At 44.6% G+C, this 17,630-nt stretch overlaps 1 protein-coding gene across 1 annotated transcript in view; it reads left to right on the top strand.

The window, feature by feature from the left end:
- ndrg4 (NDRG family member 4) overlaps window positions 1-17,630 on the top strand; it is a 59,894-nt gene that overhangs the window by 6,482 nt on the left and 35,782 nt on the right. The window contains 3 exon segments of the mRNA XM_072664195.1: window positions 8,292-8,382; window positions 10,674-10,811; window positions 16,978-17,016. Coding sequence (XP_072520296.1) covers window positions 8,292-8,382; window positions 10,674-10,811; window positions 16,978-17,016 — 268 coding nt within the window.

Raw genomic sequence — 17,630 nt, 5'->3', positions numbered from 1 at the left:
CTCTGGCCTAGCAAAGCAATAGCAAATGGCCAATGACACATGGACAACGTGCCAAATTGGCCACTGCCATGCAAAAAATATATATATCTGCATTTCATTACGAATGGACCAATAGAAATGCTCTAAAATATCTAAGGAGATACATGGTATGTCCAAATGTCCAAATACTTTAACTTGCACCCATTACCGACACACACACACAGCTTGTCTAGTCCATGTGGAGACGTACAGCCAATGGGATAGGACTCAGATAAACACCTATTGATGCACCTATTGGCCCAATGTTTAAAGCCAAGTGTGGGTTAGAGGGGTATAAAGCCCCCCAGCATTGAGCTGTGGAGCGGTGGAACTGACTGTGTTCACTGGAATGATGGATGATGAGGTGGAGTGGTGATCATCATCATCCCACATCCTGACCTCAACAACGCTCTTGTCGCTGAATGCAATCAAAGAAAGTCTTCTTTCCTGGACAGTACAATTTAGAATGTCCCAATACTTTTGTCCAATTCGTGTGTGAGATTTTTGTGTGTCAGCGCAGAAATATCCTATGTGGTCACTGTATGCCACTAAAGATGCAGTGATACTGTTCTAGTGTACACTCCTAAAAATAGGGTGCTAAAAAGTGACCATCTTGGAAGTGACCGCATAGGATATTTCTGCGCTGTCACACAAAAACTTCATACATGAATTGGACAAAAGTATTGGGACACCTGCCCAATGCATTGTCCAATTTGTTCTTCTGTTCTAGTGTACACTCCTAAAAATAGGGTGCTAAAAAGTGACCTTCTTTGGAGGGACCGCTTCTAGTTCCCTAGTTTTTTGTCACGTCAGCTTACGGCAGGGTCATTTTCTCTCCCATGTCAAGGCCAAGCAAACCATTCCAGCTCTTTAGTGGCTCATCCAGAGCCCTGCTTTCTTGTGGGATGCTGCTGGATTTAGACCCCTGTCCATCATTTACTGGGAGATCATTTACTGGGAGTGACTGTGGAACCTCAGAGTAGAGTTGGCCTCATATGAGGACTGCTTTGGACCCCCCTACATCTATCTCTCTCTGAATGGACGGGTGATCACTTCCTCACTCGTTTAAGCCACGCATTTTTGGATCCTGGGCGGTTCTCGATTCCTCGTGTGAGCATGATGAGGTGAGTGACCTTTGGTTGTGACAGGCTAGCATAGAAACGAGCCGTATCTCATCACACCGCAGCCTTCCTCTCGTCTCCACGCTGGTCTGGTTCCTGTCTTCCGTCCGTCGTCCTCATCACCTTGCTCTGCATCGTTAGGACAGGGCTTAAATAATGAATGTAGTCCCTGTGGATGAGGAGAACTATCAGCGCTCTGTGCAGCTTCCTCCTGTTCTGCTCCAGTCCTCATTAGCATTAGCATTGATACGGCTGATAATTACATTACGGAGACCGAGCTGAAAATCAGAACTGGCCAGCTGACAGGGACGGTGCTGTTTTGGGCCGTTACTGGGTTTTGTTTTGACTGGAGGAAGGTCAGTAGTTTGACTCTGAGGATTTGTTGCCAAGGTATTAAACCAACTGTTAATGCTTCTGATAAATAACAGGCGGCTGCTATTAGAATCCCGCCCGCTGTCCCATACACACCACTGCAGCAGGGGTTTTTATAGTCCAGCACACACACACACACACACACATACACGTATTCAGACACACATGGAAAAGACCCAGTTTCCAGCAATTGATTTGGACTTAGTGTGTCGGGTCAGACTCACCCCCACCTCCCCAGCCGGATTGATTTTGTGTCTAACAGAACGCGACAGCCTCCATACCTCTAATCTCTTTAACACACACACACACAAACACACATACACTATATGTCCAAATGTTTGTGGACACCCCTTCTAATGAATGCATTCAGTTGCACCCATTGATGCACACACACAGCTTGTCTAGTTGCTGTAGAGAAGTACCGCCAACAGAATAGGACTCTCAAGAAACACAAACCTATACGAACACCATGCTGCCCAATGCCAGGCGTGGGCTAGAGGGGTATAAAGCCCCCCAGCATCCTGACCTTACTACTGCACTTGATGCTGAATGCAATCAAATCCTCACAGCAATGCTCCTCTTAAATCTAGTAGAAAGTCTTCTTCTCTGGACAGTAGAGATAGTTACTCCAACAGATACCCTTGATTCCAGATGCAACACTAAAGCAGCAGGTGTCCCAATACTTTTGTCAGTCTAGTTTAAAGAGCCCCCTGTCTGACGTCCATCAACCCATATTCCAGTGACCATCTTTATGTAACCGCTGACTCTACGACGCTAAGCCGCCCATCGCCGCCTAGTCTGATGCGCCTGGTGTGCGCTAATGAGGCTCTCGGGCTCATTAAGACATCATGGAAGCGTTAGACGGGGTGTGAGAGTTTTTGGAAATGCAAGGAAAAGTCAATAGAGAGATGCCAGCGCGACCCAGCAGGGTCCGCTGGCGCTGCTTGAAGTTGTCATAGCAACAGCGGCCCTGATACCGAGCCCAAGAAAAGCCTTTGGGAACGGAGGGAGGGCGTTACCGGGGTTTGATGTGATAGAGCTCCTATTTTTGGGGGCAGGAGGAGAATATGAGACAATAGACGTCTCCTCAGAGGAGCGGAGGAGACAAGGAGTCATACCCGTCAGTGAGTCAGTGAGTGTTAGCGGAACAGCGAGTGAAGAGGGGTGAGGGGGTCTTTATCAGCTGTGAGGCTGATCGGGTTTGATGTCATTTAGGCAGTCTTTTATGAGAGGGAACGTAGGGAGAAAGGTATCATCACAAGCTCACACAAGGGCCTGGACATGGATCGCACAGCGGCTGCGCAGACTGACCGGCTGGATTGGGCTCCTTTGGCCTGCACCTGATGCATAATGCAGTTTGAGCAAAACGCATGACTAAATCATCACACATTTGCCTCAATGATTTATAATTTTTTTTATTTCTGCATAATTTAACAGCTGATGCCGGGTTTACTCCGGTTTGCACGTCTTTCAGAGTTGTCAGGTGTTAGTCCTCTTCACTCTACACAACTTCATAGCTCGAGGCTTTTGTCTGCAATCTTCGCAAACAGTCGGCAACTCGTCAGCCTGACTCATGCTGCCCCTTTTCCAACTTTTTCCAACTGAGGAAAAGTGCCGAGTACCCAGCTCCGATGCATCGGCTGGCAGACACCCGTACCCGCCAGCATCACACTGAAGTGATCTGGGGTGAGAAGGCGAGCACCGTCTACCCACCCAGAGAGAGCAGGGCCTATTGTGCACTCTCAGGCTCCGGCTGCTGATGGCAGGCAGCATGACCCGGTACAGGAGCCAGTGATCCTCAGGCCATAGTAGCAGCACCTTAGTATGCAGGACAGTGGAAAACGGTGGAGGGATCCAGGCAGGCAGGGTGCTGTGTGAAAAAATAGTGCCGAAACTAACTGTAGCTTATTTCTTTCCACATTTGCCATGATTTTACCATTATCATCGTTATCATTCCATAGAAAAGTTTGTTTGAGGACACATGTAGCTTCACTGGTGGGTTTGGATAGTAAGTAAAATGGCTATATCTTACATTACATTTATGGCATTTAGCTGATGCTCTTATCCAGAGCGACTTACACGGTTACTCATATTACAGAGGAGGGCCAATGTAGTGTTAGGAGTCTTACCCAAGGACTCTTATTGGTGTAGCGCAGCATAGTCACCCAGACTGGGAATCGAACCCCAGTCTCCCATATGGTGTTGTAGCTCACTGACAGGTAATGGTGTTATCTGTTACGCCACACCAACCACATATATCTGTGTTGTAGTCATGGCAACCAACGCCTGGGTCCATTCACCACCACTGTAAAGAAATCAGAGTGGGTAACTGAATGGCTTTGTTTATATCTCAACCAGTAGAAACATCTGTGCAGCAGTCCTTTAAGTAATCTCTAATCGACTTGCTTGCTTAAGTGGTTTCTGACACCGTATGACTCACTGTTATCTAAAAACATGGACTGAAATAAGAATAAAACCCACATTCAAGAAGATGCTACTACTGTTTTTAGGTATGTGGGACACTTTAGCCCATGGTTTATAGATAACAGTGAGTCATACAGTGCAGTCGAGTCGAGTGGAAGAGATTCCTGAACACCTCCATGCGCTTTGAGGCGATGCTTGAATGGTGCTAGTTGGTGGGGTATAGGTTTCCATTATATGCTGGCTACACTATATGGACTAAAGTATCGGGACACCTCTTTAATCAATCTTTTAATTAAATGCAGGTGTATAAACTCCAGCCCCTAGCCCTGCAGTCTGTCTTTCTTCCACACACCAGTGAAGGAACGGGAGGTTCTGAAGAGCTCACTGAACTCCAGCGTGGTTCTGTATGTAATAGGAGACACCGCTGCACCACCAACAACAAGTCAGCTGGTGAAATCTCCTCCCTCCTAGATCTTCCTCCATCAGCTGTGAGTGGTGTTATTATTGAACAATGGAAGAGTTTAGGAGGAACAGCTCACAGAGAGCAGCTCAGTGATCCACCGAGTGTCTGTCAGACCACGTAAAGTTACAGAGCGGGGTCAGGGCCGAGTGCTGAGCTCAGAGCAGAGTGCAGAAAAGCCTCCAACTGACTCAGTAACTGCAGCAGAGCTCCATACCTGCTGCTGCTGCTTATTAGAGCTCCTTATTAATAATGCTTATGAGTTTAGAATGGCACGTTATTGCATTACCAACAATCAGGACTCCTCACTACTGTGCTGGACTGGTTTCAGGCTGAGTGAAGGAGTGAAGGGGATCGCGAGTATACAGTATGCATATTGGTCATTTGAACTTGTGCTTGTTACCCAACAGTTGGCTGTGATGCTCTAGCTGGTGTTATGAAACCAAACCAATCATCCCCTCAAGAGCTGCTGAATCACTCTAACACCATCATCGTCGAGAGGCAATCTGGGTGCCAATAAATTACGGACAGAAGAGAATCATGTTGAATGGTTGCGTTATTGCTCTACAGAGCTGTGTTTATTAAAGAGACAGCCTCTTTAATAGTGAACAGTCCTTTTGGATCTTTCAGTCTTACTCATAAGCTAGTGGACTGCGCTCTTCATTTCTTACATATCTCACATTCTGAATCTGAATTAAATGTGGAATGAAAATGGGACGGAATGCCACCAATTCTCCACAATTTCTGCATAACTGGATGCTTACAGTCTCACAAAACGCAGAGTTTTTAAATGGTCCCAGCCAGCATGCTCATGTGGGGCTCAGATGGGTAGAACGTGGGCTAAGTGGGTTCCAGGTGTGCATGAGCTCTCAGTGGGTTTGTACATGCGTTGTTACCGGGTCCCAGCTGGCTTTCCCAAATAGACCCTCTTTATACAGCCCACTCTAATCAAACATAGGTCCCATCTAGGCCCCATGTGCAGTGTACAACCCAGAAAGGTGCCCATGTTTAACCCCTCCAGGTCCCGTCACTGATCCTGGTGGGCATCCATATGTGGGGCCAACATGGAAGCTATGGGCAAAACTTTCTGGCACCATGCTGCCTAATAATGCCAGGCGTGGGCTACAAGGGTATAAAGCCCCCCAGCATTGAGCTGTGCAAGAACTGTGTTCTCTGGAATGATGGTCAATGCTCCATCCAGTACTTTTATTTAGTCAAATAACATATAATGTTAGCTTAATTATGAATCTCTGGTGCTTATTGGACAAAAGTATTGGGACGCCTGCTAACTCTTTGTTTCTTCTGCGAATCAAAAACAAGAGCGTTGGTGAGGTCAGGATGTTGGATGATCATCACCACCCCACCTAATCCCAAATTTACTGTATGGATCCAAGCTGTTCCTCTACTTTTGGGATGAGGTAGAGTGGTGATCATTATCCAACACCGTGACCTCACTATCGCTATTGTCGCTGAATGCAATCAAATCCTCACAGCAATGCTCCTCCAAAATCTAGATCTAGAAACCCTTCTTCTTCCCTGCACAGTAGAGACAGTTACTCCAACAAAAGCAGGAGCAACTCTTTTTTTTTTATCCTCTTGATTCCAGAAGCAACCTTGAAGGAGCAGGCGTCCCAATACTTTTGTCCATATCGTATATTTGAGAAAGTAATGCATGGTGGAAAGATACATCCAAATTCTCCATGATTTTGCCATCATCCTCATTCCATTTAAAACTGTATGGATACACAGATATATAATGGTGGATATATCTGAGTTGTAGTCATGGCGACCGACGCCTTGTTCCCTTCACCACCACTGTAAAGAAATCTGAGTGGGTCCGGTCAGTCTACAGTGTACCACAGTCTTACACCACCCCCCACCCCCTTTACTTTACTCTTTACTCTGAGGTTCTTTACATCACAATGATTAAAGTGAGCAGCTTTTGAAGATGTGGATGCAGTTCCTCTTTACCTTTGAAACATCAGAGCCTTCATAACTTATCGCTTTATGCTTTATGTATTATTTTTATTATATTTGAGAATCATCTTCAGTGTGAACTGTGTGCATTATGCAGCATGGCTAATCACGAGAACAGCAGACCATGTGTGTGCATCTTTTCAGAGCATCGCGTTATGACCTTTGTCGTATTTGTGTGTGTGTGTGTGTGTGTGTGTGTGTGCATGCAAGAGCAAGTGCAGCATGGCGAAATGACATGACGTTAATCTCTCACTGCAGGAATCAATGAAATGAACTGAGAGTGAATCTGAGCCTGTAGAGTCTGTTCAGTTCGCTTGATTAAAATGACCAGGCTAGTTCCTGTCCCCTGTGGAATGGACGTCCAGCTATTACAGTATTAATAATAAGTGATGGAGCTCCATCTTTCTCTCTCTCTCTTTCTCTCTCTCTCTCTCTTTCTCTCTCTCTCTCTCTCTCACACACACACACACACACATGCGGTACTGACCTTTAAGGCTGTGAGTGTGTGGTATCTTGTTCCTCATCAAGGCTTGGGGTGGAGGAGTGGAAGATTGGGGGGGGGGGGGTGTAAAGTCTTAGGCCCCAGACACACCGAGCTGATGAGGACGTACTGGCACCAACTACTGAAGGCCCACTGAAGATCTTCCAGCTTCCATCAACTGACCGTTGCGAACATATTAGCTCTCGAACTTGCTGTACTGAGAACCCATTAATCTACACTGTATGTCCAAATGTTTGTGGACACTCCTCCTAAGTTGCACCCATTGTGGATATACAGATCAGCAAATGCTGCACACACAACCCACAGCTTGTCTAGTCCCTGTAGAGAAGAAGTACTGCCAATAGAATAGGACTCTCTGGAGCAGATAAACAAACATGAACCTATAGGCAGGTGTGGGCTAGAGAGGGGGAAAAAAGCCCCCCCAGCACTGAGGAGCTGTGGAGCACTGGAACTCCATCCAATACTTAAATGCTATTAAATATCATCATCCTATCAAACACCTCATCATCCCCCACTCCCCAACTCGTCCCAAAAGTACTGGATGGAGCTCCACCACCATCATTTCAGAGAACACAGCTCTTCCACTGCTCTACAGCTCCTCAATGCTGGGGGGCTTTATACCCCTCTACTAGCCCACGGCTGGCATCATTAGGCAGCACGGTGCCAACAGGTTTATGAAGTTGATCTGCTCCAGAGAGTCCTATTCTATTGGCAGTACCTCTTCTCTACGGGGACTAGACAAGCTGCGTGTGTGCATTTGCACATCTGTGCCAGCAATGGGTGCAGCTTAAAGTAACTGCATGCATTTATTAGAAGGGGTGTCCACAAACTTTTGGACATGTAGAGTATTAATGTTTGCTGTTAATGTAATCCATGTTTACTTTAAAATACTGTAGTATTACTCTACTGCCTAGATGCTGCTTCTGGAGCTCTCAGCTTGTCCAGAAATGCATGTGTACGAGGAGCTCAAATGCACTGCTTTACTGTGAATGACGGTGAATGACACTTCCCAGCCATAGGGGGAGCCCAGGAGCAAAAAGACCAATTCCCACATAGTGATGATGACACACAGTGTCCTTAATGTGAAGCACCAAAAGCTTTATGACTACTAATAGCGCACCCCTTGCTTCAGCCGATCCTCAGCAACAGCCTGACGACATCCAGAGATACCGTGGGCTACAGAAAAGCACAGAATGTGCTGCTTGTCTTTCTAACAGTGTGTGTGTGTGTGTGTGTGTGTGTGTGTGTTTATGTGTGTGTGTGTGTGTGTGTGTTATGTAAGGGGTCTGTGCGAAGGCAGAGGGGAGAATATGATAATACTGTTGGGTGAAGGATGAATTTGATTGGATTATGGGATGCTGTGAAGCTGCCTTGCTAATCTCAGGTGTGTGCGTGTGTGTTGCCATGGTAACTGCAGGTTGCTCTCCAGGATGGCTGGCATGAAGGAGCAGCAGTTTATCGAGGAAAAGCCGCTACTTCCAGAGACAAGAGGGCAGGACACGGAGATGGTGAGTGTGTGTGTGTATGTGTGTGTGTGTGTGTGTGCCTGTTGCTTTCACACTTTTAAATGGTAACTAGGCGCCACTAAGGAATTTTTGAGGGATGCCATAGAAGACCTGCTTTTGGTTCCATTAGGAACATCAAGTGAAGGTTCTTTAGACCTCTGGTCTTCTTTATGGAACAAATATTGGTCAATCATTGGCCAATTTATTAGAAACACCTACCATGTGCTTCTACTTGCTGGCCACTTTATTAGAAACCCTTACCTTGTGCTTCTATTTACTGGCCACATTATTGGAAACCCCTACCATGTACTTCCACTCCCTGGACACTATATTTGAAAGCCCTATCATTTGCTTTTTTCATTGGCCACTTTATTAGAAACCCCTACTTTGTGCTTGCATTCACTGGCCACATTATTAAACTGGCCACTTTATTAGAAACACCTACCATGTGCTTTTACTCAGTGGCCACTTTATTAGAAACACCTACCTTGTACTTCAACTCACTGGACACTTTATTAGAAACCCTTCCTTTGTGCTTCCATTCACTGGCCACATTATTGAACCGGCCACTTTATTAGAAACATCTACAATGTGCTTTTACTCACTGGCCAATTTTTTCAAACTAGCCAAATTTTTCAAAATGGCCATTTTATTGGAAACCCTTACTTTGTGCTTTCATTCACTGGCCACATTATTGGAAACCCCTACCTTAAACTTCCATTAACTGGCCACTTAATTAGAAACACTTACCGTGGTTCTTCTGTGGAATTGCTTAAAGAACCCGTTGTAGCACCTTTATTTTTTGATGCACCTAAATTTAGAAGATGAGGTAGGAACGTCTGTGGCCTGATTTCTTCTGAAGCGAGCTGTAAAGACTGTGTGTGGACTATGGTTTATCTCCCTGAATCCAAAAAGAGCCACATTTCAGCTTAAGTGTAAATTGTGGAAAACACTAACAGGATCGGAAAAGCGTAAAATACGGGGGGCAGAAAAACGTCATCTACCAATGATGTTGAAAATAGCACATTTTTACTAAATCTGGGAACTGCTGGCTCCTCTCTGATATACAGGCAGATCCTTTCTGCTCAAAGGAAGGAGTTTTTTTTATGGACTGGAACAGTCTGTTACTTTGACTGTAGTTGATCCAAGCACCCTGCAGAGAATGACGTGAATCAGACTCTAATTACAAAGACCAGCACGCAGAAAACACTCAACTCTTACAGATAATGAAATTGATTGACCTGTGGAGATTCTCATTACGCTGAGTGAGACTGGTAGAGAACAATGGAAAAATAATCATCGTTATGAGGATGTGAGGATTACCCACGTAATCCAGCTGCGTTTAGGTCTCTAAAAGTGCTAGTGATAGAGTGTTGTGATAAAGTGAACTATAAAAACACTGGCCACTTTATTAGAAACCCCTACCTTGTGCTTTCACTCACTGGCCACTTTATTAGAAACCCCTACCTTGTGCTTTCACTCACTGGCCACTTTATTAGAAACCCCTACCTTTTGCTTCCAGTAAGTGGCCACTTTATTAGAAACCCCTACCCTTTGCTTTCACTCACTGGCCACTTTATTAGAAACACCTACCTTGTGCTTCCACTTAGTGGCCACTTTATCAGAAACTCCTACCTTTTGCTTACAGTAAGTGGTCACTTTATTAGAAACCCCTACCCTGTGCTTTTGCTCACTGGCCAATTTATTAAAAACACCCTGCTTTGTGCTTCTGCTTACTGGCCACTTTATTAGAAACACCTACTGTCTTGTGCTTCCACTCACTGGCCACTTTATTAGAAACCCCCATCTTGTTCTTCCACCCACTGGCCACTTTATTAGAAACACCTGTCTTGTGCTTCTGCTCACTGGCCACTTTATTAGAAACACCTGCCTTGTGCTTCTGCTCACTGGCCACTTTATTGTTGCGAGTAGAAGCACATGGTAGGTGTTTCTAATAAAGTGGCCTCTAAGTAAAAGCACATGGTAGGTGTTTCTAATAAAGTGGCCTCTAAGTAAGAGCACATCGTAGGTGTTTCTAAAAAAGTGGCCAATGAGTAAAAGCATATGGTGGGTGTTTCTAATAAAGTGGCCAGTGAGTTTCCTCATTAGACAGAACCTTATTGGATGAAAATGCATTTCCATTCAGGTCTATAGGGAGATTTCTGGCGCTTCACCTGAAAGCAAAAACACCTGCAGTGGATCTTTATTCCCTGCCTCCAGGACCTCCACACCTACAGAGGGTGCTGTTTACCCTTATGTTTTTTTTGTAACACTTTTTATGTGTAACGAGGCAGGCGAGAGGAGCATGCGTGAATGAACCCTGTGCTCAACCCCGCCCCCACTCAGCACGCCACACCCACAGGTGGCACGAGATCGCCCGCCATTGGCTCGGTGTGACACGGCATCGGCGTCGGACCAGCGGGTACATGATGGTAACTAACGCACAGATCACGTCCACCCTCTCGTCCAGCAGACGAAGGGTATAACAGAGTAGAGTAGCAGACTCTGCTTCTCGTGCAGGAGGGTTGGTCAGCAGGGTATCAACTCTCACTCATTAATAATTCATTTGATTCAGCTCAACAGAATTGAGTGTGCTAGAGCTGGGTAAATAGCAGCAAAGGTTATTCCATGTCAGCTCGCCTAGACCCTGCCCGGCCACATCATGGATTTATGTGAAAAAATGACAAATGTATAATGTAATAATAATAATAATAATAATGTTTGTATTTCAGAATAGAAACATACCTTTTAACTTTTACCTTTAACTGAAAGGGTCAATAATATATATATATATATATATATATATATATATATATATATATATATATATATATATATAGATAGATAGATAGATACTGGACTTTTAAACTAAGAGATTTATTATTATTATTATTAGTGTAGATGAGAAAAAACATGATAGGACGAACAGGGCCTAGGTCACCAAACATGGCCTTGGTTACCAGACACAATCTAGATGAAAAAACAGGGCCTAGGTCACCAAACATGGCCAAGCTAACACAATAAGGTAAAAGGCCCAGGAAACCAATCAGGACCAAGGTAAAAAAAAAAAAAAACAGGCCATAGGTCACCAAACAAAGCCTATGTAACTAAACAGGGCCTAGATAACCAGACAGAACCTAGGTGATAGAACAAGGCCTAGGTCACCAATCAGGGCCAAAGTATCCAAATAAGGCCTATGTCACCAATTATGGCCAAGGTAAACAAATAAGGCCTAGGTTACCAATCAGGGTCATGGTAACCAGACAGGGTCTAGATAAAAAAAAAATCAGGCCCTATGTCACCAAAGAGGGCCTATGTACAAGTTACACAGGCTTTGTTTAGTTACACAGGCCCTGTTTAGTTACACAGGCCCTGTTTAGTTTCACAGGCCCTGTTTAGTTACATAGGCCCTGTTTAGTTTCACAGGCCCTGTTTAGTTACATAGGCCCTGTTTAGTTTCACAGGCCCTGTTTAGTTACATAGGCCCTGTTTAGTTACATAGGCCTATTTAACTAACCTATGTAACTAAACAAGGCCTATGTAACTAAACAGGGCCTGTGTTACTAAACAAGGCCTATGTAACTAAACAGGGCCTGTGTAACTAAACAGGGCCTATGTAACTAAACAAGGTCTAGGTGTTCTTGGTCTTAGGTAACCTCACTAATGCTGTGATGATTTACAGAGTCGGGGCTAAACCACTGCTGCAGGACAAAATCAGCGTAGCACACAGGTCACCTTTCGCCAGGCCAGTGTAATTAATGTATAAAACACCATGGACGAGCTCCTACTCCAGATCAGTCTCACGTTGTAGCGATTAGCATGTGTGCCCACAGGCAAAGAGAGGCGTCAATCAGCCAGTGTTGACCTGCGAGTGTTTGACTCACTGTTGGGACGGCTGATCAAATGACTGCGTCATCGGTTCTGTTCAGGCTAAATGCTTTGGCTCACGCTAAACACTTTGTCAGCTCTGGCCTGAAGCCGCCATCACCCTTTTACCCTGATGAACAGCAAAAGTACCACGCTTTCACTGGCTTTGGCTTGGTGATAAGGCTTCATGTAACACAGCGCCCTCTGTCCCTGCTCTGTGGTACTGCAGTGTGGGTGTTCTCATTCTAACCCGCTGGTCTGATGGCAAGTTCGTGAGGCTGTTTGTCGTCTTTTTCTCATCCGGGCCAGATTGGCTCAGTCTCCCAAAGTCCTCAGAGCTCACAGTCATTTGCGATGACCTAAAGGAGAATTAAAGGAGAATTCCACCCATTTCTAACTTCTGCTTCAGATGTAAACAAAGTCATTCAGAGAGGGTTTGGCGTAAAACACTTGTTGTAGTGAAACGTCCTGAGTCAGAATCGGTTGAATGCCTCTTAAATTCCTCCCACAGTAATGCATCACACAAAAAATTCAGTAATAGTCACTGAATTATGCAGAAATGTAAAAAAAATCAGGTGGAATTCTCCTTCAATATTTTGGGAAACTAAGCCCTGGTTTGTATAACCACTAACATATTTCTCTCTTAAAGGAATACCGCAGTAAAAACTCAATTTACACCATTCCCTCCTATTCCAAAGGCAGCCAATCAGCCAGGACATGGTTAATGTCTGGAGTTTGGGCGCTTATACCCCACCCTGCATACATGTACACTGTATGTGGTCCATAATACAGATAACAGCAAGTCCTACAGTGTCAGAAGCCACGTAATTAGGGTCTATTAGAGATTGCTGAGCACCTCCACACGCTTCGAGGAGAGTGTGTGACGATTTGGGCCTGTAGTTAGCATTCATGCTAATTGGTGGGGTATGAGCCTCCTTTCATTGTCGTTACTCGAAGCTCCAGGGCAAAACTGAAGGAGCAACTTCAGACACCTGACTGAAAGGCGTGTCTTATGGGACATTATGTAAATGAGTTGTTTTAGGTGTAGCTATTCCTTTAGCCGGTCATCTTTATGATCTGATCTGATATCAACATTGATCTCTGCAGGCTCCGGTGTGATCCGTGTGTGTATGTGTGTGTGTGTGTGCCAGATATTACCATATAGCTTCTATTAGAGTGTCTATGTGGCTGTGTAGTACTGTTTTTGCTGCTAGGCTCTCTGTGACCTGGGGCTTATTCGTCAACAGCATTATCAATAAGTGTTGAGTTTTCATTCCAAAATGTATGATGATCAAATGTGCTAATTATATAGAGAGAAACCCACTAATAATGGTGATAATGGTGCAATAATGGTCATATAACAGTAATTAAATCATACAAGTACAGTAGGACGCAGTATAGTAGTACAGTAGTACAGTACAATACAGCTGTAATGTACACTATATGGACAAAAGTATTGGGACACTTGCTCATTCATTGTTTAAAAAGAGCTGGTCCTGCTTTTGGAGTAACTGTCTCTACTGTCCAGAGAAGAAGACTTTCTACTATTTTTGGAGGAGGAGCATTGCTGTGAGGATTTGAGTTCAGGATGTTGGATGATGATCACCAGCCCACCTCATCAGTCCCAAAAAGTACTGGATGGAGCTTCACCACCAACATTCCAGAGAACACAGTTCTTCCACTGCCCCACAGCTCCTCAATGCTGGGGGGGCTTTATACCCCTCTACTAGCCCACGCCTGGCATTAGTTGGCATGGTGCCAAAAGGTTCATCTTTTAGAGAGTCTTATTCTAGACAAGGGACTAGAATAGGGACTAGACTAAGCTGTGTGTGTGTGCATTTGCACATCTGAGTCAGCAATGGGTGCAACTTAGTGTTAAAGTAACTGAATGCATTCATTAGAAAGGATGTCCACAAATATTCGGACATATAGTGTACTATACAACTAACAAAATAAATAAAAAGGGTATAGCACAAGAGGCAACAATGAACACCTGGGGAAGATAACGAGAGGGCAGGGCTAGGTCAGAGAACAATGCCCATGGCAGAGGAAGGGCCAGAAAAGAGCCCAGAAAGGGCAAAGACATGAGCAAGACAGGGACAGATGTAGTGTTTGATAACAGGGTCTATGGTGTATGGTGATCTGTTTAAAGGTTGGCATGAGAACAATCTGAAAAACCCTTAAAAAGACTACAGTATTTTTACTTCTACAGCATTTATCTGACGCTCTTTTCCGAGCTCTTGCATGTGACTACATGTAACACAGGTAGGAGAATGTAGAGTTAGGACTCTTATTGGTGTAGAGTGGTGTGCTTGTGCTTGTCCAGCCAGGGAATCAAGTCAAGTCAAGTGGGTTTTATTGTCATTTCAACTACATACAGAGTACACAGTGAAACGAAACAACGTTCCTCCAGAACCATGGTGCAACATAGACAGTGCATACAGAACACCAGTGCAACACAATACAAGTGCGGACAGACAACACAACACAATACAGACCAGAGAATAATAAAATAATTGCCGGTAGTGTGCAAATTGTGCAATGTGTAATAAATATTGAGTCCAGTGAGGTAGTAAAGTAAAGTTATTAGTGCAATGCTTTGTGCAAAAATGCTTCCCCTTTTTCCTGGGGTAAATGGTTGGAGAGAGAGAGAGAGAGAGAGAGAGAGAGGGAGAGAGAGAGAGAGAGAGAGAGAGAGAGGGAGAGTGTGCATGTAACAGAAAAGGCATCAGTTCAGAAGTTGAGTTGAGTTGAGAAGTCTGATGGCTTGGGGGAAGAAGCTGTTGCAGAGTCTGGTCGTGTTGGACCGGATGCTGCGGTACCTTCTTCCTGATGGCAGGAGGGAGAACAGTCTGTCACAGTCTGCCACGGGGAGTGCAGCGTTGTTATCCACTACACTACACTACACTCCCAAGAGATCTATAATAAAAAATAACCCCTAAAATAAATAAGATGTGTCCAAACTTTTGACTGGTAGTGTACACCAGCTAACGTGTCACCTTAGACGAGCAGGAAATGGAGGCTGGCATGGTCTCATTATTGTATACGTGAGACATGTTGTGCGCTTCCACCAACTAACCCTTCCGCTTCTTTACCCTCATGCTAACGTGAACCTCACTGCCAACGCTGGATGCTAACAGACCTGTCGTCACTCTGTAGCTGAATTCCCGCTCTAAGCTGCTTTTCCTGATGGAAATGAAGGAGAAATGAACTTCTGTGGTGGACAAAAGTGTCCCAAACCTGCTACGTCCTTTGTCCTGGGTACCTTTTTGTGCTACATGTGAGCTAACGCTGCTATGTAAGACTGGCCTCCTCACCAAAACACTCCAAAAAGACCAGCCAGCTTCGTGAAATGAGGCCTTCTTGGCATGCCCAGTGCAAATTGGCCAGGGGGTGCGGATCAGGTAGCGACGGTGCTGAGGCCGTGGTTGTGGTGTTGGTGCCCTCAACCTCCCTGGCTGGCTATCAGGCAAACATTAGCCTGAGTTATATAAATATCACAGCAAGTGTGTGAGTTTGGGTAGCCAGCCTTGACTGTTTCTTTGTATCTGCCTCGAACCGAGAGCCAGCGGCTTCAGCCGGCACTAATCCTGAGCTTCTGGGCCTAACTTATAATGTATAGATATTATATATTTACTATAACAGTTAGTGGAGCATGTGTCTGGCTGGCTTGCTAACGTGAGCTAAAACAGGATACGACTGTCATATTCAGATGCCTAGCTAGCATTAGCTCTTTATCATTTTTGTGATCATTTGATGCCATGCATGGATGCAAGCTTAGCATAAATCAGGCAGTGTAGCCACAAATCCACAAATCTGGTGGCCACATCTCAAAATTACTCTAATGAATTATTTTTCAGTGACTATGCTATTCCTGTGCGACTCACTCACAGGAGCGTTAAAGCCAGAGTAATAATAATTATCCTAATAATAATAATAAATAAATTCATTAATATTATTAATAAAATAAAAACTAATTGTTATGTGTATATATAGAATTGTTGTATACAATAGAATTGTACAAACATTGGGAGTCATGACAATGAAAGATCTGCCCCTAAAAGTAGCCAGATTACATGGTGGAACCACCAGGGGATCATTGCTGAAAGACCTCAGCAAGTGGGCAGCAACCGGCTTTACCACACTAGTCATGCTGAAAGTCCATCGAACATCCTTGTACAATGTGTGGACAGAAGTATTGGGACACCTGCTCATAGATTGGAGTAACTATTGTGACTCAGCAGCCACCTCGAAATTTTAAGGATCCAGTAGCATTTAGGAGAAAAATAAACAATGGATCAGGTTTGGAACAAGGTTGTTTACCACAGGGCGCGATAGCACCGTTCACTTCTCTCATAGAGAAATCCAGCTTAGACTCACAGTGTTCCTAATGGGGCTTGATAACAGAATGACAATTTTCAGAGAAGTCAACATCTGGTGTCTAAAAAATGAAAAGCATTGAGGACCAGTTAGCAGTTAGCATGATCTCATTTATGCGTAATGCTAAGTGGTCCTCTTCCACGCTATTGTCTAGGACTAACAGCAAATGATTGTATCTTTTTAATGTTGTCTCTGAGTCTACTTCAGGCCTACACGTCACAGCAGCCTCATGTAGCAGCTGCAGTTTGTGCTATATGCTCTCACAGTGCTTCCAGTGCTCCTTCCATTCAGAGAGGAGATGGTACCCTGTCTCAGTCACATCCTAACTATGTCCATCTGTGTGTGTTGCAGGAGAACTGCGAGACCTTCGTGCCTGTAGGAGACTGGAAGGTAATGGAGATGCTATGGTGTTGTGTTCTATAGTGCTTTGGTCAAATTCCCACATCCTGGCCACCTGTTTAGAGGATAAAGCCTCATGCCTGAGAGCATGAGTCGAGGGAACGGTCTCAGGAGGGTTTCCCACTGTTTTCAGGCTCAGTTAGTAGACTGGCTCATCCAGGTTTGCTTGCTTTCCCTTTTAATTGAACTTAATTTAGCATGTCACTAAACTCGCAGCTACAGTGGCCTTGTTTTGTTCCCCACCTGTTTTCAGAACGTGACTTCCCCACTCAGGGAGCTCCCACACGTTTCTGTGAATTGCAGTTTTTGTGTTTTAGTGGCATTCACACCGAACACTAACACTGCCTCTCAGTCTGCCAGTGGTGTCACGAGCATACCCGCCATACAACATAAGGTAAAACTATACACACAATTCAGCTGCAGACATAATTAAACTGAGATAAGTAAAAAATTATAGAGCATTATATAAGAGGTGGACATAAATGTGTAGCTTTGTGCAAATGCACAGCAGTAACATGCACTGTGCATTATTGAAAACAGCAGTGTGGCAGCAGCACAGCAGTGTAGTTTCATTATGGGGTGTGTGTATATACTGGCTGAGTCCA

Source organism: Salminus brasiliensis, chromosome 19, assembly GCF_030463535.1.
Source record: "Salminus brasiliensis chromosome 19, fSalBra1.hap2, whole genome shotgun sequence".
NCBI lineage: Eukaryota > Metazoa > Chordata > Actinopteri > Characiformes > Bryconidae > Salminus > Salminus brasiliensis.
Note: the sequence above shows the minus strand (reverse complement) of the source record. Positions and strands in the feature narration are given on the sequence as shown.